This window comes from Convolutriloba macropyga, chromosome 2, assembly GCF_964194025.1.
Source record: "Convolutriloba macropyga chromosome 2, txConMacr16.3, whole genome shotgun sequence".
Taxonomy (NCBI): domain Eukaryota; kingdom Metazoa; phylum Xenacoelomorpha; order Acoela; family Convolutidae; genus Convolutriloba; species Convolutriloba macropyga.
Genome location: NC_134469.1, coordinates 71,527,104 through 71,552,501, shown reverse-complemented (window position 1 = coordinate 71,552,501; position 25,398 = coordinate 71,527,104). Strand labels below are relative to the sequence as shown.

General features: G+C 34.7%; 1 protein-coding gene across 1 annotated transcript in view; it reads left to right on the top strand.

Moving 5' to 3' along the window:
* LOC142334986 (choline transporter-like protein 1) overlaps positions 1-23,531 on the top strand; it is a 23,579-nt gene extending 48 nt beyond the window's left edge. The window contains exons 2-5 of the mRNA XM_075383314.1: positions 50-165; positions 3,728-3,894; positions 20,404-20,592; positions 23,025-23,531. Coding sequence (XP_075239429.1) covers positions 50-165; positions 3,728-3,894; positions 20,404-20,592; positions 23,025-23,132 — 580 coding nt within the window. The 3' untranslated portion in view covers positions 23,133-23,531. The remainder of the gene's footprint in view (positions 1-49; positions 166-3,727; positions 3,895-20,403; positions 20,593-23,024) is intronic.
* Positions 23,532-25,398: the final 1,867 nt, after the last annotated feature.

Genomic DNA, 25,398 nt, shown 5'->3' with positions numbered 1-25,398 from the left:
TGGACAAAGGTCGTTAACACAAGAACGTCCAATTCATGTTATTATGCAGGTTGAACAAGTCTGACAATGATCTAGTGAAGTTGATCTTCAAATGCATGTTCTGCTGCTTGTGGTGTCTGGAGAACGTGCTCAAGTTCATCAACAGAAACGCATATATCATGACAGGTCGGTCAATTAATAAACCCTTCCTGATATCCATATAGATAAATCACATTTTTGATGTTGAATTTTTCCCTCAAAAACAGTTCCATTAACGCTTACTACCTGAATAAATTGGTGGAAATTAAGAGAACCATTGCAATGGAAGCACACGGAGAACAAATTATTTTTTGCAATGGTAGCTTTTTGTAATGGTAGCTTTTGAGCCAACAAAGCACATACAATCAAGCCCCAACTGCTTTTAGAGCCTTTGTCATTGTGATCTTAGCGTCCCGTTGTGGAAAGAGGATATCTGCTATAACTTAGCAAAAACGAAGAACCCTAAATTCCGTTTTCAACAAGAGAATTTAACTTATGTTGCTGAAGTTATTATTTTTTGCAAAAGTTTAGGAGAAAAGTTCAAAATAGAATGTTGAAGCCATGATAACCTATTCAATTTTTATTCTCAAGCAAAGTTTGAGGAAATTACGTTAGTACTATTCCCGTCCGACTTCCGTCCCTAAATGGACTTTTGTACAACCATTTTCTTGTTTAATGTTTAAACATTTGCTATGTTTCACTCATTCACTTTTCATGAAAAAATACGATAAACTGGAAAAACCCGGGGTACTACCCAGAGTTTGGTGGCAAAGGAAATTAGCACTGATTTAGTCTAGAAACATTTTTTCTGGACGGCCCGTGCTCTGTCATAATTTACCTTGGTTGGTCTCGATTTTTGAGTAAATTTACTGCACGGAAAATAGTACGTTCAGCTTAACTCGAACTTAAATATTCTGGGGATGCAACGTTTCAGAACTGAATGAAGTTTTTAATCCTAAAATGTGCTGCTTCAGCGGTGAAACTCTCTGAGAATCAAATCTAGCCAAGTTGCGGTCCAAACCAATCAGAACGTAGAACTTTTGCCGACTATTAAGACGCACAACAACTAAGAATGCCTGGAAGGCGGCGATCAACGGGTGGTTTTTCGATGTTCTGATGCCATTTTGTGACATGAAGACATTCTAATCAAATTTAGTTCGCCGAACACTTAGTTATTTTATTCACGTGCAAATTTTGAAAGTAAAGATTTTTGAAGTGCTGTTTCCAGAACTCCGGATTTATCTTTCTATTTTGCCAGATTTTGAAATGAGCAACGTTTGTGTTATAAAGAATGCAATGTGAATTTACCCTTTTTGGTTCGATGATGAATTTTTGGCTGACAATAAGTAAAATTATTTGCAAAATAAATAGAACCTAACTGTTCAACCACTATCTATAGAGGTAAAACCATAGACACACTATTTAACATTTTTTGTAATTGTTCAGCAAAATTGATTCAAAATGGTATTAAATATGCGTCTTTTGCGAACACCTTTTAAATTTGCCTGTAGTCCAGACATAGCAAATGCTGACGCAGTCTTCTCGATATCCAAAGATGACTTATTGTCCATTTCCTATGCGAGGCTTCTTTCATTAAAGCTTTGATTAATTTTTTTGCTGATTTAACTCGATATTTATCCAAAATTCATCGTTCTATATTTTTAACTTTGTTTATGGGAATTTTTCAAAGAAAAAACCTTGCATTGATTGTAGTTAGTGTTTTGTTGTTGTTATTTGATTTTGTTAATTGCCTTGTCGTGTTATGTATGACAATCCAGAACAAAATGAAGATGAGTGGAGTCGGAACATCATGTACGAGTACGAATGGAAATTACAGGGCCTCCTTGTTGAAGAAATATGGTTCCTGAGTAATAAGGCGTCGTTAACAAAAAAGTGTTCATCTCATGTTTTTAAGCAGGTTGAACAAATTTGACAATGCGCTGGTTAAGTTGATCTTCAAAAGCTTGTTGTGCTACATCCTTCAACGGGTATATTATTTTTTGCAAACAGTTTTGGAGTATAGTTCAAAATAGAAAGTTGTATTAAAAAAACAAAAAAGAATTTGGAAGGTTTCAAAAAAGGTTGAAGCCCTGATAATCTATTCAATTTTTATTCTCAAGCAAAGTTTGTAGAAATTACGTTAGTACCATTCCCGTCCAACTTTTGTCTCTTGATGTGCAACCATTTTCTTGTTTATTTACGTTGATTAGTCATAAATTATCTTGGTTAGTTTCATTTTTTGAGTAAAGTTTACTGCACGAAAAATAATATGTTCATCCTAACTCCCGCCAACAAGAATTACTTGACCTGTGATTCGAACCTCCTAGTGGGTACTTAAAACGTTTTCTTTGAGTCGTAAGGCGCAACAACTTATCTAATTGGGCTTTGTGGTAATAATTTACAACTTAGGTTAAGAATAAAGAGCCCTTATACTATTTTAATTAACAGTTGTAAGCAAAAAAAGTAAGATAGAATGCTGCTCAGACCTAATTTCGGCGCATGATCAATTTTCAAACTATACAGGATAAATTTAGCCAGTTTGAACTCGGTTACCTCAAGTTAATCATAATGAGGAACAACTGCACACAAAGGACCTTAAAATATTCTGGGGTTGCAACGTTTCTGAACTGAATTAAGTTTTTAGTCCTGAAAAGTGCTGCTTCAGCGGTGAAAGTCTCTGAGACTCAAATCCGTATAAATTGGTGTTCAATTTTATGTAGAACTTTTGCTGAATTTTAAGACGCACAACAACTAAGAATGCCTGGAAGGCAACGATCCAAGGATCGTTTTTCGATGTTCTGATGCTGTTTTGTGACATGAAGACATTCTAATCAAATTTAGTTCGCCGAACACTTAGTTATTTTATTCACGTTCAAACTTTAAAACTCTAAATTTTTGAAGTGCTGGCTTCCAGGATTCCAGATTTATCTTCTATTTTGCCAGATTTTGAAATTAGCAGTTTGTATTTTAAAGAATGCAACTTGAATTAACCTATTTTGGGTTCGATGTTGAGATTTATATTTCAAACTGCCCGGCAGTTTTCAAAGATTACCAGATTTTTCAAAGTTAGGTCATCAGATTCAAATGACTAGTTTTTGGAAAAAATCTTTACTCTGACGCTTTTAGTGTTGAGTAAAATAATTGTTGAGTTTTTCCGAGACATTGACTTAGTGATCTTTTTTAAAACTGCCAACAACATTATGCGTAATGTTGTGTTAACGCTCGGAACAAAAATGAGCTGAGCATTTGAAACAATATACTCGTTTTGATTATCACAGAACAGGCAACAAAAAGACCGTCTCGCAAAATTGTTGACATTTCTGACCATTATGCTCAATTAATATATATGGCAGTCTACAGTTAGTTATTTGCAAGAATCTTGCGAAATCTTACAAGATAACCGTTGAATTTCGTCTGGGGTATCAGTTAATGTAGGTATATAGCAAAGAGTGGGGTCACATGCGTTGTTATTTTTATTGCATGCGTTATGCTGGGACTCATTTGCAATTTATTTGGTTATTCTAAATCCCCTTTTCAAAAGCCTCATATTTTTTATATTAAACTTTTTTGCTGCATTGGGGTTCATATCTAATAATTAATCAGTAACGTCGTCTTTTAATAAATTAACAAAACTGAAGGGTAAGAAGAATGACCAAGTTTGATTGCCTTGACTTTTTCAAAAAGTTTTGCAGCATTTGTGTTGTTTCAGCAATTTACGGCTACCACTTCTGCAAGGCTGCAAAGCGGGGTTTCGAATTATTGCTGTCGAATGCGGTGAGAGTCGTGGCCATCAACACGGTCGGTGACTTCTGTCTCTTCCTCGCCAAAATCATGGTCGTGTTCGCAGTCGTCTTCATCGGCATCAAAATCACAGAGGTCAGTTTTAATGAAATCTCTCGGTATGTGAGTTCAAGGAATTGCGCGATTTCACTTATTTCTATCTGTTGATGTTGTCATTGATGGATGTTTCTGATGTTTTTTTTTCAACAGAAGATTGGTATTTCAGATTGGTATTATAGAGCTGTCGTGACACAATTTTTGGTAGTTATAGTGAGCTATATTAAAGTGATCTGCAAGACAACCCAGGATGAGATCCTCGACTCAAGACAGGTATATAACAGACCGATTTGGGTCGCGGCCAGTGGGGGCCCCAGACGGACCATACCCAAAAACAGGCAGTGACTAGACCGAACAGATTTTGGTTACCATTTGTCAGTCTGAACAGAGTTTGTTCAGACCATTGGCTAAACTGAACAGACCCTAGGCCAGATGGTCGTATAGACCATTGGCCAGACGGAACAGACCCTTGTATCCTACAAACCAACAGACATATCCTATAAGTCAACAAACGTACCCTATAAACTAACAAACAAAACCAACAGAAGTAACCTATAAACCAATAGTTGTATCCCATAAACTAACTGACGTTTCCTGTAAACCAATTGTGGTATCCTATAAACTAAAACACGTATCCTATAAACCAACAGACGTATCATATAAGCCAACAGACGTATCCTATAAACTAACAAAAAAGCAACTGAAGTATCCTATGAAACAACAGATGTATCCTATAAACCAGCTGAAGTTCATGTAAACCAATTGTCCTATCCTATGAACCACAAACGAAACCACCTGATGTCTCCTATAAACTAAAACACGTATCCTATGAAACAACAGACGTATTATTTAAGCCAACAGACGTATAAAATAATTTAGCAAACAGAGCTAACAGTTATATTCTATAAATCAAAACACGTATCCTATAAAACAGGAGACGTATCATGTAAGCCAACAAACGTATTCTATAAGTTAACAAATAAAACAAACACTTGTATCCTATGAAACAAAACACGTATCCAATAAACAAACAGACGTATTATGTAAGTCAACAGACATATTCTATAAACTAACAAACAAAGCCGACAGTTGAATCCTATAATTCAAAACATATATCCAGTAGAGCCAGAGACGTATCTAAAAAGCCAACCGACGTTTTCTATAAACTAACAAACAAAACCAACAGACGTATAGCAAAATCAAAGAGACGTATTCTATGAGCCAAAAGATGTATCCTATTAACCAGCAGACGTGTCCTATAACCCAACACACGTATCTTATAAACTAACAAAGGAAACTTACAGACGTATCCAATGAACCAATAGACGTATCCTATAAACCAGCAGTGGTATCGTATAAGCCAATACACGATCCTATAAACAAAAAGTCGTATCCCATAAAAACAAACAAAACCAATAGTCATATTCTATATGTTAACCAACTGTTAGCCAACTGACATATCCTGTAATCTAACAGTCGTTTTCTATAAACAAACCCACAAAACCATTACTTGTGTACTATAAACCAAAACACTTATCCTATGAACCAACAGAAGTATCATATAGGCCAACAGACGGTTTAATTAAATTAACAAACAGAGCCAACAGTTATATGCTATAAATCAAAACACGTATCCTATAAAACAGGAGACATATCATGTAAGCCAACAGACGTATTCTACAAATTAACAAACACAACCAACGCTTGTGTCCTATGAAAGAAAACACGTATCCTATAAACAAACAGACGTTTTTATTAAGTCAACAGATGTATTCCATAATCTGACAAACAAAGCCGACAGTTGAATCCTATAAATCAAAACACGTATCCTATAAAACAAGAGACGTATCTTATAAGCCAACAGACGTTTTCTATAAACTATCAAACAAAACCAACCGACGTATAGCAAAAACAAGGAAACGTATCCTATGAGCCAAAAGATTTATCCTATTAATCAGCAGACGTATCCTATAACCCAACACACGTATCCTATAAACTAACAAAGAAAACATACAGACGTATATCCTATAAGCCAAGAGACGTATCCTATCAACGATAAAGCAAAACAAGCAGAGTTATCCTATAAACCAGCAGAGGCACCTTATAAACTAACAAACAAACAAACCCAATAGTTGTATCCTTTAAACCAACAGACGTATCCTATAAACTAACAAACAAAACCGACAGAAGTATCCTATAAACCAACAGTTGTATCCCATAAACTAACTGACGTTTCCTGTAAACCAATTGTTGTATCCTATAAACGAAAACACGTATCCTATAAACCAACAGACGTATTATATAAGCCAACTGACGTATTAAATAATTTAGCAAACAGAGCTAACAGTTATATCCTATAAATCAAAACACGTATCCTATAAAACAGGAGACGTATCATGTAAGCCAACAGACGTATTCTATAAGTTAACAAATAAAACAAACACTTGTATAATATGAAACACAACACTTATCCAATAAACAAACAGACGTATTATGTAAGTCAACAGACATATTCTATAAACTAACAAACAAAGCCGACAGTTGAATCCTATAATTCAAAACATATATCCAGTAGAGCCAGAGACGTATCTAATAAGCCAACCGACGTTTTCTATAAACTAACAAACAAAACCAACAGACGTATAGCAAAAACAAAGAGACGTATCCTATAAGCCAAAAGATGTATCCTATTAACCAGCAGACGTGTCCTATAACCCAACACACGTATCTTATAAACTAACAAAGAAAACTTACAGACGTATCCAATGAACCTATAGACGTATCCTATAAACCAGCAGTGGTATCGTATAAGCCAATACACGATCCTATAAACAAAAAGTCGTATCCCATAAAAACAAACAAAACCAATAGTCATATTCTATATGTTAACCAACTGTTAGCCAACTGACATATCCTGTAATCTAACAGTCGTTTTCTATAAACAAACCCACAAAACCATTACTTGTGTACTATAAACCAAAACACTTATCCTATGAACCAACAGAAGTATCATATAGGCCAACAGACGGTTTAATTAAATTAACAAACAGAGCCAACAGTTATATGCTATAAATCAAAACACGTATCCTATAAAACAGGAGACATATCATGTAAGCCAACAGACGTATTCTTCAAATTAACAAACACAACCAACGCTTGTGTCCTATGAAAGAAAACACGTATCCTATAAACAAACAGACGTTTTATATAAGTCAACAGATGTATTCCATAATCTAACAAACAAAGCCGACAGTTGAATCCTATAAATTAAACACGTATCCTATAAAACAAGAGACGTATCTTTTAAGCCAACAGACGTTTTCTATAAACTATCAAACAAAACCAACCGACGTATAGCAAAAACAAGGAGACGTATCCTATGAGCCAAAAGATGTATCCTATTAACCAGCAGACGTATCCTATAACCCAACACAAGTATCCTATAAACTAACAAAGAAAACTTACAGACGTATATCCTATAAGCCAAGAGACGTATCCTATCAACGATAAAGCAAAACAAGCAGAGTTATCCTATAAACCAGCAGAGGCACCTTATAAACTAACAAACAAACAAACCCAATAGTTGATCCTTTAAACCAACAGACGTATCCTATAAACTAACAAACAAAATCGACAGAAGTATCCTATAAACCAACAGTTGTATTTCATAAACTAACTGACGTTTCCTTTAAACCAATTGTTGTATCCTATAAACGAAAACACGTATCCTATGAACCAACAGACGTATTATATAAGCCAACTGACGTATTAAATAATTTAGCAAACAGAGCTAACAGTTATATCCTATAAATTAAAACACGTATCCTATAAAACAGGAGACGTATCATGTAAGCCAACAGACGTATTCTATAAATTAACAAATAAAACAAACACTTGTATCCTATGAAACAAAACACGTATCCCCTAAACAAACAGACGTATTATATAAGTCAACAGACGTATTCTATAAAGTAACAAACAAAGCCGACAGTTGAATCCTATAAATCAAAACATATATCCAGTATAGCCAGAGACGTATCTTATATGCCAACAGACGTTTTCTATAAACTAACAAACAAAACCAACAGATGTATAGCAAAAACAAAGAGACGTATCCCATAAGCCAAAAGATGTATCCTATTAACCAGCAGACGTGTCCTATAACCCAACACACGTATCCTATAAACTAACAAAGAAAACTTACAGACGTGTCCAATGAACCAATAGACGTATCCTACAAACCAGCAGTGGTATCGTATAAGCAAATACACGATCCTATAAACAAAAAGACGTATCCCATAAAAACAAACAAAACCAATAGACATATTCTATATGTTAACAAACAAAACAAACAGTTGTATCCTATAAACCAACCGAAGTATCCTATAAAACACCAGACATATCCTAGAAGCCAACTGACTTTTCCTATAAAAAAAGACGCTTCCTATAAGGCAAGAGACGTATTCTATTAACGATAAAGCAAAACCAGCAGAGTTATCCTATAAACCAACAGACGTACCTTATAAAGCAACAAACAAAACCAATAGTTGTATCCTATAAACCAACAGACAATATTATAAGCCAGCTAACGTTTTCTGTTAGCCAACTGACAAATCCTGTAATCTAACAGTCGTTTTCTATAAACAAACCCACAAAACCATTATTTGTATTCTATAAACCAAAACACCTATCCTATGAACGAACAGAAGTATCATATAGGCCAACAGACGTATTAAATAAATTAACAAACAGAGCCAACAATTATATCCTATAAATCAAAACACGAATCCTATAAAACAGGAGACATATCATGTAAGCCAACAGACGTGTTCTATAAATTAAAAAACACAACCAACGCTTGTATCCTATGGAAAAAAACACGTATCCTATAAACAAACAGATGTTTTATATAAGTCAACAGACGTATTTCATAAACTAACTAACAAAGCCGACAGTCGAATCCTATAAATCAAATCACGTATCCTATGAAACAAGAGACGTATCTTATAAGCCAACAGACGTTTTCTATAAACTAACAAACAAAACCAACCGACGTATAGCAAAAACAAAGAGACGTATTCTATGAGCCAAAAGATGTATCCTATTAACCAGCAAACGTATCCTATAAACCAACACACGTATCCTATAAACTAACAAAGAAAACTTACATACGTATATCCTATAAGCCAAGAGACGTATCCTATCAACGATTAAGCAAAATCAGCAGAGTTGTCCTATAAACCAACAGAGGCACCTTATAAAGCAACAAGCAAAACCAATAATTGTATCCTTTAAACCAACAGACGTATCCTATAATCTAACAATCAAAACCAACAAGTATCCTATAAACCAACAGACTTGTATTATAAGCAAGACAACGTTTCCTATAAGCCAGCTGACGTATCCTGTAACCTAACTGTCGTTTTCTATAAACCAACGAAAAACACCAACAGTTGTTTACTGTAAATCAAAACACGTATCTTGTGATTCAACAGGGTCTCATATAAGCCAACAGACGTATTAAATATATTAACAAACAGAGCCAACAGTTATATGCTATAAACCAAAACACGTATCCTATAAAGCAGGAGACGTATCATGTAAGCCAACAGACGTATTCTATTAACTAATAATCAAAGCCGACAGTAGAATCCTATAAATCAAAAGACGTATCTTATAAAACAAGAGATGTATCTTATAAGCCAACAGACGTTTTCTATAAATTAACAAATAAAACCAACCGACATATAGCAAAAACAAAGAGACGTATCCTATTAACCAAAAGTTTTATCCTATTAACCAGCAGACTTGTCCTATAACCCAACACACGTATCCTATAAACTAACAAAGTAAACATGCAGACGTGTGTGTCCAATGAACCAATAGACGTATCCTATAAACCAGCAGAGGTATTGTATAAACCAATAGACGAGCCTATAAACAAAAAGTCGTATAATACGAAAACAAAGAAAACCAAAAGACATATTCGATAAACTAACAATTAAAACAAACAGTTGTATCCTATAAAACAGCAGGCATATCCTATAAGCCAACTGACGTTTCCTATAAAAAATAGACGAATCCTATAAGCCAAGAGACGTATCCTATGAACGATAAAGCAAAACCAGCAGAGTTATCCTATAAACAAACAGACGTACCTTATAAAGCAACAAACAAAACCAATAGTTGTATCCTATAAACCAACAGACTTCTCTTTATAAAATAACAAAAAACAGACAATTGCATCCTATAAACCAACAGACTTATCCTAACGCGAACTGGCATATCCTATAAAAATATACATATCCTATCAGCAAACAGGCGTATCCAGACACATCCTTTTAACCAATCGACGTGTCCTATAAGCCAACTGACGTATCCTAAGAATGAACAAAGTAAACAACAGACGTATCTTATAAACCAACAGACGTATTCTATAAACCAGCAGAGATAACCTATAAACCAGCAGATGTACCCTATAAACAAATAGACGTATACTTTAAACCAACAAACAAAACCAATAGACGAATCCTATAAAACAACAAAATTTAACACAGCAAAGCTTGGTTAAGCAATGAGTTGATGACTTTTTTAAACACTAGAAGAATTGTCTACAAGAATTTTCTACCAAACAAAACAAACAGAGGTATCCTATAAATCAACAGACGTACCCTATTAATCAACCAACGTGTCCTATAAGCCAACTGACGTATATTATGAAAGAACAAACGAAACCAATAGACGTATCTTATAAACCAACAAAAGTATTCTATAAACCAGCAGAGATATCCGATAAACCAGCAGACGTACCCTATAAACAAATAGACGTATCCTATAAACCAGCAAACAAAAATTAACGCAGCTAATCTCGATTAAGCGATGAATTAATGACCTTTTAAAACAGTACAAGAATCGTCTACACACAATTGTAGATCCTGGCAGACAAATCTTGGCGCTTACGCTGGGATGACGATTGTTTCTCTAAAACAGACGAATTTTCCAAGCTGTCAGCTTTTCATGATTTTGTATACAACCTTATAAAAAATAAATCAGACCACTTTTTGATGGAAAACTCGACCGCAACATAGCTAACAGTTGAACTGCAAAACATAGATTTTAGTTGCATCATTTTTCAAGCCAAGATAATGTCAAAATTTTTTTTTGCTGTTAAATTTTTTTTCTTGATGAGATTTGGTGAGAAGAGCTGCACTACTCATTACAGTCTATATGATATAACCCAGTAGACGTGTCCTATAAGACAACGGACGTATCTTATAAACTAACAAACGCAACCAAGAGACGTAACCTGTAAACTATCAGAGGTATCGTTTAAGCCAATAGACGTATCCTATAAACAGAAGATTGGTCCTAAAAAACAAAAAACAAAATCAATAGATGTATCCTTTAAACGAAAACGAAACAAACAGCTGTATGCTATAAACCAACAGATTATCCTATCAAACAACAGACATATCCTGTAAGCCAACTGACGTATCTTTTGAAAAATAGACGTATCCTATAAGCCAACAGACGTATTCAATAAACTAACAAACAAATGCAACAGAAGTATCCTATAAACCAACAGACTTATCTTATAAACCAACAAACAAAACCGACAGTTGTGTCCTTTAAACACACAGACGTATCCTATAAGCCAACTGACGTATCCTATAAATGATAGAAAAATCCTAAAAGCCAAAGACTTATCCTATAAAAAACAAACAAAATACAACACAGCAAAGGTTGGTTAAGCAATGAGTTAATGACCTTGTTAAACAGTAGAAGAATTGTCTACATAAAATTGTAAATCCGGGTAGACAAATCTTGGCGCTAACGCCGGAATGATATTTGTTTCTATCAAAGAAATCAATTTTTTCTCGTAATTTTTTCCTATAAAAACAAAAGACATATCCTATAAGCGAAATTACGGATCCTAAACAAAACAGATTCATCCTATAATTCGAGACACGTAATCTATAAGGGATCAAGCAAAACCAGCAGACTTTTCCGATAAACCAACAGACGTATCTAATAAACCAAAAAACAAAACCCATAGTTGTATCCTATGAACCGACAGACGTGTCTTATAAACTAACAATCAAAACAAAAGTTGTATTCTATCTTATAGACTAACAAACAAAACAAACAAATATATCCTACAAGCCAACTGACGTATCCTATAAAAATAGACATATCCTATAAGCCAACGGGTGTAACCTATAATCTACTAAACAAAACCAACAGACGTGTCCTAATAACCAACAGACGTTTCTTATTAACCAACAGACGTGTCCTGTAAGCCAACTGACCTATCCTATAAAAGAACAAACGAAACCAACAGACGTATCTTATAAACCAACAAATGTATTCTATAAACCAGCAAAGATATCCGATAAACCAACAGACGTATTCTATAAACAAATAGACGTATCCTATAAACCAGCAAACAAAATCAATAGACGTATCCTATAAAAAACAAACAAAATACAACACAGCAAAGGTTGGTTAAGCAATGAGTTTATGACCTTTTTAAACAGTATAAGAATTGTCTACATAAAATTGTAGATCCTGGTAGACAAATCAGGGCGCTAACGCCGGAATGATAATTGTTTCTATCAATGAAATCAATTTTTTCTTGTAGTTTTTTCCTATAAAAACAAAAGACATATCCTATAAGCGAACTTACGGATCCTATACAAAACAGATTCATCCTATAATTCGAGAGACGTAATCTATAAACGATCAAGCAAAATCAGCAGACGTATCCTATAAACCAACAGACGTATCTAATAAACCAAAAAACGAAACCCATAGTTGTATCCTATAAACCGACAGACGTGTCCTATAAACTAACAATCAAAACAAATAGTTGTATTCTATCTTATAGACTAACAAAAAAAAACAAACAAATATATACTATAAGCCAACTGACGTATCCTATAAAAATAGACATATCCTATAAGCCAACGGTTAAAACCTATAACCTACTAAACAAAACCAACAGAAGTGTCCTAATAATCAACAGACGTTTCTTATTAACCAACAGACGTGTCCTGTAAGCCAACTGACCTATCCTGTAAAATAACAAACGAAACCAACAGATGTATCCTATAAACCAACAGACGTATTCTATAAACAAATAGACGTATCCTATAAACCAGCAAACAAAATCAATAGACATATCCTATGAAACAACAAACAAAATTTAACAAAGCAAATTTCGGTTAGGCGATGAGTTTATGACTTTTTTAAACAGTAAAAGAATCGTCTACACACAATTTTAGATCTTGGTAGACAAATCTTGGCGCTTACGCTGGGATGACAATTAATTCTGTAAAACAAACGACATTTTTCCACATTATGGTCTCGAGCAAACCTGTCAGCTTTTCGTTCATGATTTTGTATATAACTTTATAAAAAATAAATCTGACCAAATTTTGATGGAAAACTCGACCGCAACTTAGATAATCATTAGACCGCAAAAAGAGATTTTCTTAGCATCATTTTCAAACGCGAGATAATGGGTCGAGGAATAAATGAGCGAAAAAAATTTTTTTGTAGCAAAAATTTTTTTCTTGATGAGATTTGGTGAAAAGATTTGTACTACTCATTATACTCTATATGATATAACCCAAAAGACGTGTCCTATAAACCAACAAATAATTTCTATAAAGCAGCAGAGGTATCGTATGAGCCAATAGCCGTATCTTATAAACGAAAAGACGAGCCCTATAAAACAACAAACAAAGCCAATAGACGTAACAAAGCCAAACCAAAACGAAACAAACAGCTTTATGCTAGAAACCAACAGATTATCCTATCAAACGAGAAACATATCCTATAAGCCAACAAACGTATCCTATTAAAAAATAGACGTATCCTATTTGCCAACAGGCATATTCTATACACGAACAAACAAAAGCAACAGACGTAACCTTTAAACCAACAGACGTACCTTACAAACCAACAAACAAAACCAACAGTTGTATCCTATAAACCAACAGAAGTGTCCTATAAACTAACAAACAAAGTAAACAGTTGTATCCTATCAACCAACAAAAGTATCCTATAAACCAACAGACGTATTTTATAAGCCAACAGACGTATCCTAAAAATTAACAAACAAAACCAACAGTTGTATCCTATAAACCAACAGAAGTGTCCTATAAACTAAGAAACAAAACAAAGAGTTGTATCCTATAAACCAACAAACGTATCCTATAAACCAACAAATATATATTGTAGGCCAGCAGACGTATCCTTTAAACGAACAAACAAAACCAACAGATGTATCCTATAAACCCACAGACTTATCTTATAAGCAAACTGACGTAATCCATATAAAAAAGACAAAACCTCTAAAAGCCAACAGGCGTATCTTATAAAACAACAAACAAAATTTAACAACAAAAAGCTCGGTTAAGCAATGAGGTAATGATAATTTAAATGGTATAAGAATCGTCTACACACAGCTTTAGATCCTGGTAGATAAATCCTGGCGCTTACACTGGAATGTTGTTTGTTTCTATAAAAGAAACGAAATTTGCAAAATTTTGGTCTTGAGCAAGCCTGTCAGTTTTTCATTCATGATTTTGTATATAACTTGATAACAAATAAATATGATCAAATTTTTATGGAAAACTGGACCGCAACAAAGCTAATGGTTGAACTGCAACAAATAGATTTTCATTGCATCTTTTTAGAGGCAAGATAATGGGGTGAGGAATAATTGAGCAATAGAAGTTATTTTTTGGAGCGAAGGCTTTTTTTTGACATTTGGTGAAAAGATTGGTACTACTCATTACACTCTCTAAGATGTAACCCATTAGACGTATCCTAAAAGACAACAGACGTATCCTATAAAATAGGGAACAAAACCAAAAAATGTATCCTATACAACAGCAGAGGTATCGTAGAAGCCATTAGACGTATCATATAAAAAGACGGGTCCTATAAAATGACAAACAAAACTAATAGACGTATCCTATAAACCAAAACCAAACAAGCAGCTGTATTCTATAAACCAACAGATTATCCTATCAAACAACAGACATATGCTTTAAGCCAACTGACGTATCCTATGAAATAAAGACGTATCCTAAATGCCAACAGACTTATTTTATAAACCAACAAACAAAATCAACAGTTGTATCCTATAAATCAACAATCAACAGAAGTTTCCTGAAAAATAACAAACAAAACAAACAGTTGGTTCCTATAAACCAACAGGTGTATCCTATAAACCAACAGACGTACTCTATAAGCCAACAGACGTGTTCTATAAATTATTAAACAAAGGCGACAGACCTATCCTATAAATCAACATACGTATCCTATAAACCATCCTACGAGTCCTATAAGCCAACTGATGTATTCTATAAAAGAACAAACGAAATCAACAGACGTATCCTATTAACCAACCGACGTGTCCTATAAGCCAACTTACGTATCCTAAGAACGAACAAACTAAACAACAGACGTATCTTATAAACCAACAAACTTATTCAAAAAACCCGCAGAGTTATCCTATAAACCAACAGACGTATCCTATAAACAAATAGACGTATCCTACAAAAAACAAACAACATTTAACATGGCAAAGCTCAGTTAAGCAGTGAATTCATGAATTTTAAACAGTATAAGAATCGTCTACACACAATTGTCAATCCTGATAGACAAATCTTGGCGTTTATGCTGGGATGGTGTTCGTCCCAATAAAAAAAAACAAATTTTCGCCACATTATGGCCTTTAGCAAGCCTGTCACGTTTTCATTCATATTTTCGTATAAAGGTTTATAGGAAATAAATATGAACAAATTGTGAAAATTCGACCGCAACATAGCTACTGGTTGAACTGCAACAAAAAGATTTTCATTGCATCATTTCTAGAGGAAAGATAATGGGTTGAGGAAATAAATGAGCAAAAACAGTTTTTTTGGAGCAAAATTTTTTTTCTTGATGACATTTGATACAAAGATTTGTACTACTCGTTACACTCTCTATGATATAACCCAGTAGACGTATGCTAAAAACCAACTGACGTATCCTATAAAATAGGAAGCAAAACCAAAAGATGTATCCTTTACAACAGCAGAAATATCGTATAAGCCAATAGACGTATCCTATTAACAAAAAAAGGGTCCTATAAAACAACAAACAAAACTAATAGACGTATCCTATAAACCAAAATGAAAAAAGCAGCTGTGTTCTATAAACCAACAGATTATCCAATCAAACAACAGACATATGCTTTAAGCCAACTGACGTATCCTATAAAATAAAGTCGTATCCTATATATCAAACAAAACAAACAGTTGTATCCTATAAACCAACAAACGTATCCTATAAACCAACAAATATATATTGTAGGCCAGCAGACGTATCCTTTAAACGAACAAACAAAACCAACAGATGTATCCTATAAACCCACAGACTTATCTTATAAGCAAACTGACGTAATCCATATAAAAAAGACAAAACCTCTAAAAGCCAACAGGCGTATCTTATAAAACAACAAACAAAATTTAACAACAAAAAGCTCGGTTAAGCAATGAGGTAATGATAATTTAAATGGTATAAGAATCGTCTACACACAGCTTTAGATCCTGGTAGATAAATCCTGGCGCTTACACTGGAATGTTGTTTGTTTCTATAAAAGAAACGAAATTTGCAAAATTTTGGTCTTGAGCAAGCCTGTCAGTTTTTCATTCATGATTTTGTATATAACTTGATAACAAATAAATATGATCAAATTTTTATGGAAAACTGGACCGCAACAAAGCTAATGGTTGAACTGCAACAAATAGATTTTCGTTGCATCTTTTTAGAGGCAAGATAATGGGGTGAGGAATAATTGAGCAATAGAAGTTATTTTTTGGAGCGAAGGCTTTTTTTTGACATTTGGTGAAAAGATTGGTACTACTCATTACACTCTCTAAGATGTAACCCATTAGACGTATCCTAAAAGACAACAGACGTATCCTATAAAATAGGGAACAAAACCAAAAAATGTATCCTATACAACAGCAGAGGTATCGTAGAAGCCATTAGACGTATCATATAAAAAGACGGGTCCTATAAAATGACAAACAAAACTAATAGACGTATCCTATAAACCAAAACCAAACAAGCAGCTGTATTCTATAAACCAACAGATTATCCTATCAAACAACAGACATATGCTTTAAGCCAACTGACGTATCCTATGAAATAAAGACGTATCCTAAATGCCAACAGACTTATTTTATAAACCAACAAACAAAATCAACAGTTGTATCCTATAAATCAACAATCAACAGAAGTTTCCTGAAAAATAACAAACAAAACAAACAGTTGGTTCCTATAAACCAACAGGTGTATCCTATAAACCAACAGACGTACTCTATAAGCCAACAGACGTGTTCTATAAATTATTAAACAAAGGCGACAGACCTATCCTATAAATCAACATACGTATCCTATAAACCATCCTACGAGTCCTATAAGCCAACTGATGTATTCTATAAAAGAACAAACGAAATCAACAGACGTATCCTATTAACCAACCGACGTGTCCTATAAGCCAACTTACGTATCCTAAGAACGAACAAACTAAACAACAGACGTATCTTATAAACCAACAAACTTATTCAAAAAACCCGCAGAGTTATCCTATAAACCAACAGACGTATCCTATAAACAAATAGACGTATCCTACAAAAAACAAACAACATTTAACATGGCAAAGCTCAGTTAAGCAGTGAATTCATGAATTTTAAACAGTATAAGAATCGTCTACACACAATTGTCAATCCTGATAGACAAATCTTGGCGTTTATGCTGGGATGGTGTTCGTCCCAATAAAAAAAAACAAATTTTCGCCACATTATGGCCTTTAGCAAGCCTGTCACGTTTTCATTCATATTTTCGTATAAAGGTTTATAGGAAATAAATATGAACAAATTGTGAAAATTCGACCGCAACATAGCTACTGGTTGAACTGCAACAAAAAGATTTTCATTGCATCATTTCTAGAGGAAAGATAATGGGTTGAGGAAATAAATGAGCAAAAACAGTTTTTTTGGAGCAAAATTTTTTTTCTTGATGACATTTGATACAAAGATTTGTACTACTCGTTACACTCTCTATGATATAACCCAGTAGACGTATGCTAAAAACCAACTGACGTATCCTATAAAATAGGAAGCAAAACCAAAAGATGTATCCTTTACAACAGCAGAAATATCGTATAAGCCAATAGACGTATCCTATTAACAAAAAAAGGGTCCTATAAAACAACAAACAAAACTAATAGACGTATCCTATAAACCAAAATGAAAAAAGCAGCTGTGTTCTATAAACCAACAGATTATCCAATCAAACAACAGACATATGCTTTAAGCCAACTGACGTATCCTATAAAATAAAGTCGTATCCTATATATCAAACAAAACCAACAGATGTATCCTATAAATCAACAGAGGTATCCTATAAATCAACAGAAGTCTCCAATAAGACAACTCGCGTATCCTATAAAAGTGCGAATGGAATCAACAGACGTATCCACTAAACAAACAAAGGTATTCTATGAACCAGCAGAGTTATCCTATAAACCAACAGACGTATGCTATAAACCAGCAGAGGTATTCTATAAACAAACAGACCTATCCTATAAACAAATAGACCTATTCTATAAACACACAAACAAGACTAATAGACGTATGCTATAAAACAACAAACAAAATTTAACGCAGTGGAGCTCGGTTAAGTATTGAGTTCATGACTTTTTAAATTAGTATAGGAATCAGCTACACACAATTGTAGATCGTGATAGACAAATCTTGGCGCTTACGCTGGGATGACGTTTGTTTCTATAAAAGAAACGATTTTTCGCCACATTTTTGTCATGAGCAAGCCCGTCAGTTTTTTGTGAGTGATTTTGTATATAACTTATATAAAGATAACTATATAAAGATAAATATGACCAAATCATAATGGAAAACTCGACCTCAACATAGCTAATGGTTGAACTGCGATAAATAGATATTAATTGCATCATTTTGAAAAGCAAGATATTGGGTCGAGGAACAATTGAGCAAAAAAAGTTATGTTCCGCAGCAAAATTTTTCATTCTTGATGAGATTTGGCGAAAAGATTTGTACTGCTCATTACACTCTATATGATATATCTGGTTACAACAAATTGAGAAAAAATGTTCTGAAAGAAGTTGGTTGGTTTCTATTTGGCTCGCAGATTCAAAAACGATACCTTTGTTTGTGTGAATGTGTTTAATTTAATGTATGTTATTTTAAAGTGCGTTTTGCTTAAAAAAAAAGAAGGGGGAAACCGCAATTGAACAGCATTCAGTGCCTACCATTAGCTGTAAATAGTCAATATATGAAGCCTTAGCAATAGAGATACAAATATACAAGAGAGTGAGTTCTGTGTTATTCGGTACTGATTGTCAGGCGTTTATACTTTACAACCACGCAATCAGCCTCTCAAAGCTGCCGCCAACTTCGCCACTTTTTCCAATAATAGTGTTATTTTGTTCTTTTTTGTGGCCTCGAGCATCTTTAATCCCGATCTTTGCCTTCACCGAACCTAAACCCAAACAACCAAACAGCAAGACTCTTCCGTAAATAGCACTATTTTGTCTTCCTACATGCGCCTTTTCAAGTTGAGGCCCCAGACCTCTGATCACACCACCTCAGACCAAAATTACCTCTGCTATTTTCCTGACTTTTGTACGCTCAAACTCATTTACAGATCCTGTAATTATGGTTGGAAGCAAAGTGTGTGCGCTTGACCTGGGTTTGATCAGAGGTCGCTCCCGACCGGGATCCCAACCTGGATTGTTTTACTTTCTCTCCAATAGTGATCGCTAGCCCCCTGTTTGCATAGCCATCTGAGGAATTTAAGATAGCGAGAAGAGGTGACATTCAGGAGAGAAAGAGAACAAAATTAGAGGTTCACAAAGATTCAGGTTTCTTTAGTTGCAAATCTTACGCCAAAATGCAAACCTCTCTGGTCAAGTTTATATCTTAAATCTAATTGGTTAAACAATATGGTCAAATTATCTCTCCCCTTCGAACTTTTGCTTGTATACAAACTTTGTTGAACTTATTAGTGTTTATTATGGATATTTTCAATTGTTGTTCATGCTTGTCCGTTCAAAAGAGTTACGTCACAAAATGCAGAAATACGTTGGCTCAGTTTGACAACTCATCTGTTGTTTCCGCACAAGTGTGTTCACTCTACAGGATATATTACCAAATGCGTCGAAGAGTGCATACATCGATAGCTTTTTCACGCTGAGCACTTTTCTCATTTTTACCGCGAGTTAACGAAAAAACTATAGCAATTTTTTAAAACCTTTAGTTCTACTATTGAAGTTATCATCTACTACTTTATATCAACTTATCAACATCTGACTAATGGCTACGATTCTGAACAGGTAATTTCTCTATATAAGGTTGTAATATCGCCAGATTTTATCGCTCATTACTCAATACTGATTTTGAAGTGACGTTAAGTTTTTGAAGGTTAATATTGATGACGTAATTTTAGTCGAATGAGGAGATAGAGGTAGATGCAGTCCCGATAGCCCTTGGTGCTATTGCTACCTACATAGTGGCACATGTGTTCCTGAGTGTGTACGAGATGATAGTGGACACTGTATTCCTCTGTTTCTGCGAGGACTCCGCCAGGAATGACGGCTCAGAGGCACGCCCCTACTACATGAGCGAGAACCTCAAGGTACTTGAAATCTTAAAACTGATCAACAGGCAAAACCTTTCCAGACACATAACAGTCAAAAATATCACATTATCCTCCGAAAAATAGTTCGATACTCTCAATAATCTCAGATAGACTACCTCAATACTCTCAATATTCTCGGATAAAATTGTTCAGTATTCTCAGATCAAATAGTACAAGTTTGTCACTGTTTCACAGAAATCTAATGGAATCACAAGAAAACAGGTGACAAAATCAACTTGATCAAATTGTTTGGTAATTAAATTATCTCTTCTACGCGTTCGGCCGCTTCTGTTAGGATAAGTAATGGGTAGGATGTCACGTAATTATTGGACCAAAAAATGCTTTTTTTTCAAAGTAGTACTTCTTTGGCGCGCTAGCGCTTGATCAGAAGCGGAATTTTGACCGTTTTTTGCGGTTTTTTTTAAAACTTAACATTGTATACCACAGTCATAACTCGAGCAAGATTGTCCAATAGTCTCGTAAGATTACACTTCATCGGAAAGAATCTTACAAATAACTGTCCCGTCAGGACGACTGAAAAATGCCGCACCTGTTGCATCCTAAAAAATTGGTTATTTTCTCAAAAATCCATCACAGTAACATTAATTTTCCATATCACAAAACTGAATCAAATTTAATTTCAACAAGTGAAATTACAAATCATTAATTTTTAAATGTGGTTGATTTTTTGCTAGTTAATACAATAGTAATACAAGCAAAACTAGTCACCAGCGCTGAATAAAACGCCTAGAACCCAACAGTACAGCTACTTGTCAGATAACCTATCCTATAATGCTTGCTATTACTTGAACTGTCCAATAATAGGTTGTATTGTAGGACAGCTGACTTAATTCTCAGTATCAAGGAACATTTTTGTTAGTAAAACAACTATGCTAACGCATACAAAAAAGACACACGTAAGTTAAATTCATCGGACTGCTCTTTTTGATCCTCGTTATATATGGTTTCAAATAACCGTCGATCTCAAACCACTCCATTAATAACTCAATACTTTAAAATGCAGTCGTTAAATAATAGACAATTATTTGATTAACGACAGATTATCAAATGCATCTTGAACAGTGCAAAACTTGCTCGTTTTCAATTCCCAGCAGTTTTCGCATCTTTACCGGCAATGAAAAAAATATTGTAATTTTTGTAAGCTAAAATTTTTAGCTCGTCTTGAAGTTAACTTGTTATACTTGGCAATGAGCAGATTTTATAGGGTAAAAATGCTATCACGTGTTACTGTTTTTCCGCCATTTTTGGTTCAACAGCCTGCCAAATTGACAGAAACAATTGAAAAAGGAATTTTTAAATGTTTGCATTAAAATCCCTCCAATTACTAATTGTGGATTAAAATGACAGTTTGCAGATTAGCATTTTTTGTGTGTTAGGGCTTTTTAGAAGTGCAGTACATAGCAAAATAATCGCAAAACTAGACAAATGATGGTTTTGACTTTTTAAAACGCTTTGAGCGCAAAATATAGTGGCAAAAGGCTGCTTTGCGAAAACAGCTGTTTTGCACGTAATGTGACGTAAAGTTCCATTCACTTACAGTTGCATATATTATTAGAAGGAATAAATTTATCCCTGAAAGAAACTTTCTGAATGCAGTGAAAGAGACACTGTCAGAAGTGTTGTAAATCTGAAGCGCTCAGTTATTTCCGAGAAAAGGTTCGAAATCCGTTAAAGAATCTATCTATACGATATGATGTAAAAATTACGGAAATTCACTAGGATGCGAGATGTGAGCGTTGAATCACTTTTCAAATAAATAATCTCCTGCAGGCGGTGCTTTTTTAATACTGCCACGCACTCAGCTAATTCATGACTAGTCACTCTCTAAAAAAATGAACAGGTAATTTACCTAAAAGTTCAGGTAACTTCATCTGAACTGTGCACGTAATTTGGCGTTCCTGCACCTTACCTATACGGTACCCTTTGCCTACGATTATAACATGATTAGTAAAAAAAGTTTCTGTTCAATACAAGAGTCCCAGAGCACAATTAGAACTTTCTAAACTGCCGAAGAAGAAGGAGTTTAATAACGAACAATTTTTTACGATTCATTTTTTTAGCTAGGAAAAATCATATAAAAGCTTCATGAGAACGTTTTTCCAGTCTGAAAACATGATTTACAATTATTTTGTCGAAATGAAGTTTTTCTAAAATCTTTTTGCTACAAATTTATCCATTAAAAACAACTCAAAATTGCAGGTAAATTACCCGAACAGTGTGCAAGTAAGCAAATTTGGGGTGAATTGTGCAGGTAAATTTACCCGCACATGGCCTTACCTGCACACTTCAGGTAAATTATACCGTTACATTATTTAGTGTGTATGCACTGAAATGTACTGTCGCCTCAATTATTTTTAAAAAGCTGCATTCCTTCTCGGCTAAGTGAAATTGAAGTGGCATTTTTGCAGGAGTTTGTGGACACGACCAACGAGGCTCTGAGGAAGCGGAAGGAAAAGAAGGAGGAAAAGCGGAAGTTGATGGAGGATAAGGACGGATCCAAGTCAGATATGGGATAGTCCACCAGCTCCATAAATCTCTATACCCCACTTAGCCACTCTGCACATTATATTATGGTCACAAAAGGGAAGGGTCATGACATGTTTCACAGTGCAAGATTACCTCATTACAATCGGCTTCTGTTGTTGATTGACAGCCCTAATTGAATTGGGGGATGCTGCTTGTATAAACATTGTATCAGTTCTTATAACTTGTGTCTGCTCCACCTTGATCGGTTGCCGTTCAGAAAACAATCGCAATAGAGCCAGGTAATGGCTAGCACTATTTGTTCGAATAGACTAGTGGAAAGAGTAAAAATCAAGCAGAAATGTATGGATAGACTAAACAAACTGATCGAGTTCTAATAACAAATATATAACTGCTCGAGACGGTATCAATTTACAGATCTATTCTTCCAACCCTTCCAAACCTCTCAATTACATTAGCGCACATTATAGTCCCCTGGCGCGTTTTCTGTTTTAACTCATATCACGCTCTTCGATATGCGTCAAAACATAATCTGTCATTGGGTTTTAGAAAACGCACTGGGGGCCAAAATCAAAACAGATCCTATTTTTCGTTATTTGAGTTTTATTTAGAGACGAAAATTTCAAGAGCACGTGTTTAATTTTGAGTTACAATTGATTGTGGCTCACGAAATCGATTTAAAAATGCAGTTGTTCGAATTGGTAGGTGTATATGTCAGCACATGAATCTTAGCGGCCCGAGGGGGGCTAAGATTCATGTGCTAACTTATCGAGAGATCCAAAGGGTACGATAGAGCACAGTTTTGCAAATTATTAAACGAGAAGTTTTCGTCAATTTTTCTAATTTTTTCTGTTTTTCAGCTATTTCAACCACTTTCTGGTCCAATGCGTCGAAATCGTTATCGCTATCGAAATCGTTGCTATCAAAAAGTTGCTGGGAAGGAAGGGGTTGGTGGGGTGGAGTGGTGGGGGTGGGAGTATTTGGAGAACCCTTTTAAAAGTTGTGAATTAACCAAATGTTTCGGTTTCCTAGGCGAGGCAAGTTCTTTCGTTTCAGTTTTTGATGGGAAATGTCAAAAGTATTAGTGGGTTTGGCCTCGCCGTCAAAAATTACGTTTCCTTACTGCAGCGGGTCGCTAGATTCGGGCCGCTAAGTTAGGGCCGCAAAACTTATCATTCCACTTTTGCACGTGCTAATTGCTAATTGCACGTGCCTTCAAGTTTTAGCAACCAAAAACTTTGAACTCTGGGTTCTCTAACAATTTAATGTGCTAACGTACGGGGCATCAGAGACTAGTATCATTCTTTTGTACGACCATCCCTAAAAATCGTAAATGAATAAGCAGCGAACTTCCGTTTTTTTTTTAAAGAAAAGCAAAGACAGTGAGGTAAAACTCAGTTGAGTTGACAAAAAAAAACTTGGTTGACGTTTCCGAAAAAAACCAATTTAAAGAAACTCACTTTTGGTTAAAAATCAAACGCATTTTTTTGGTTCACTTCCTTTCCCACCGAATTTTCGGTTGGCCAACATTTACAAGTTTTGCGTTACAAACAACAGGACGTTGACCTAAGCGCGCAGAAGCTATAAACTCACTGAGATGAGGAGAGAGAAAACAGAACAGACCCGTTATTTGTTTTTTCAAAAAAGGTACCACCAAAAAACTGAAAAATTTTGAACCGGTCATTTATAGTTCACAGCCGGCACGCTGATTCTGAACTAGAGTTGTAGCAACACGGAACGAATGTGAACAGTTATTGGACATTTGCGGGTATCGGCAAAGCTTTATGTTGTTTTAGGCAAGTTGTCTCACCTCTAATCTTTTTTCACTTGTAGAAAATATTAAAGTTTTTCTTTTATTGATTTAATAAAAAACAAACAAATTAGCGAAATTTTGGCCCGTATTATATTTATTTCACAGAAAAAGGTTAACGATATAGCAACCCTACTCATTACTATCATTTAAAATATAAAATGATATTTTTCAGCGTGAGCTCGACTTGTGTTAAATAAAGTTACCAGAAAAATATAAAATTCTTACAAATAGAACATTTTGTTCACATACTTTATTTCAATTTTAAAAGAATCTAGATTTGAATAATTCAATTGCAAAGCGCCGGCTTAAAATAAACTCAGAGATCAGAGCAAGGATAAAAATTTTACATACTATTCAGTTTGAGAATTTTTTCGCCTCAAAAGATTCCCTCAATGTGTTATTCAAACGCGTTCTCTTTTTGACACGAATGCAAGCTTTAAACTAATAAAAACAACGAATTTAAACTACCAAGCAAGGAAGCATAA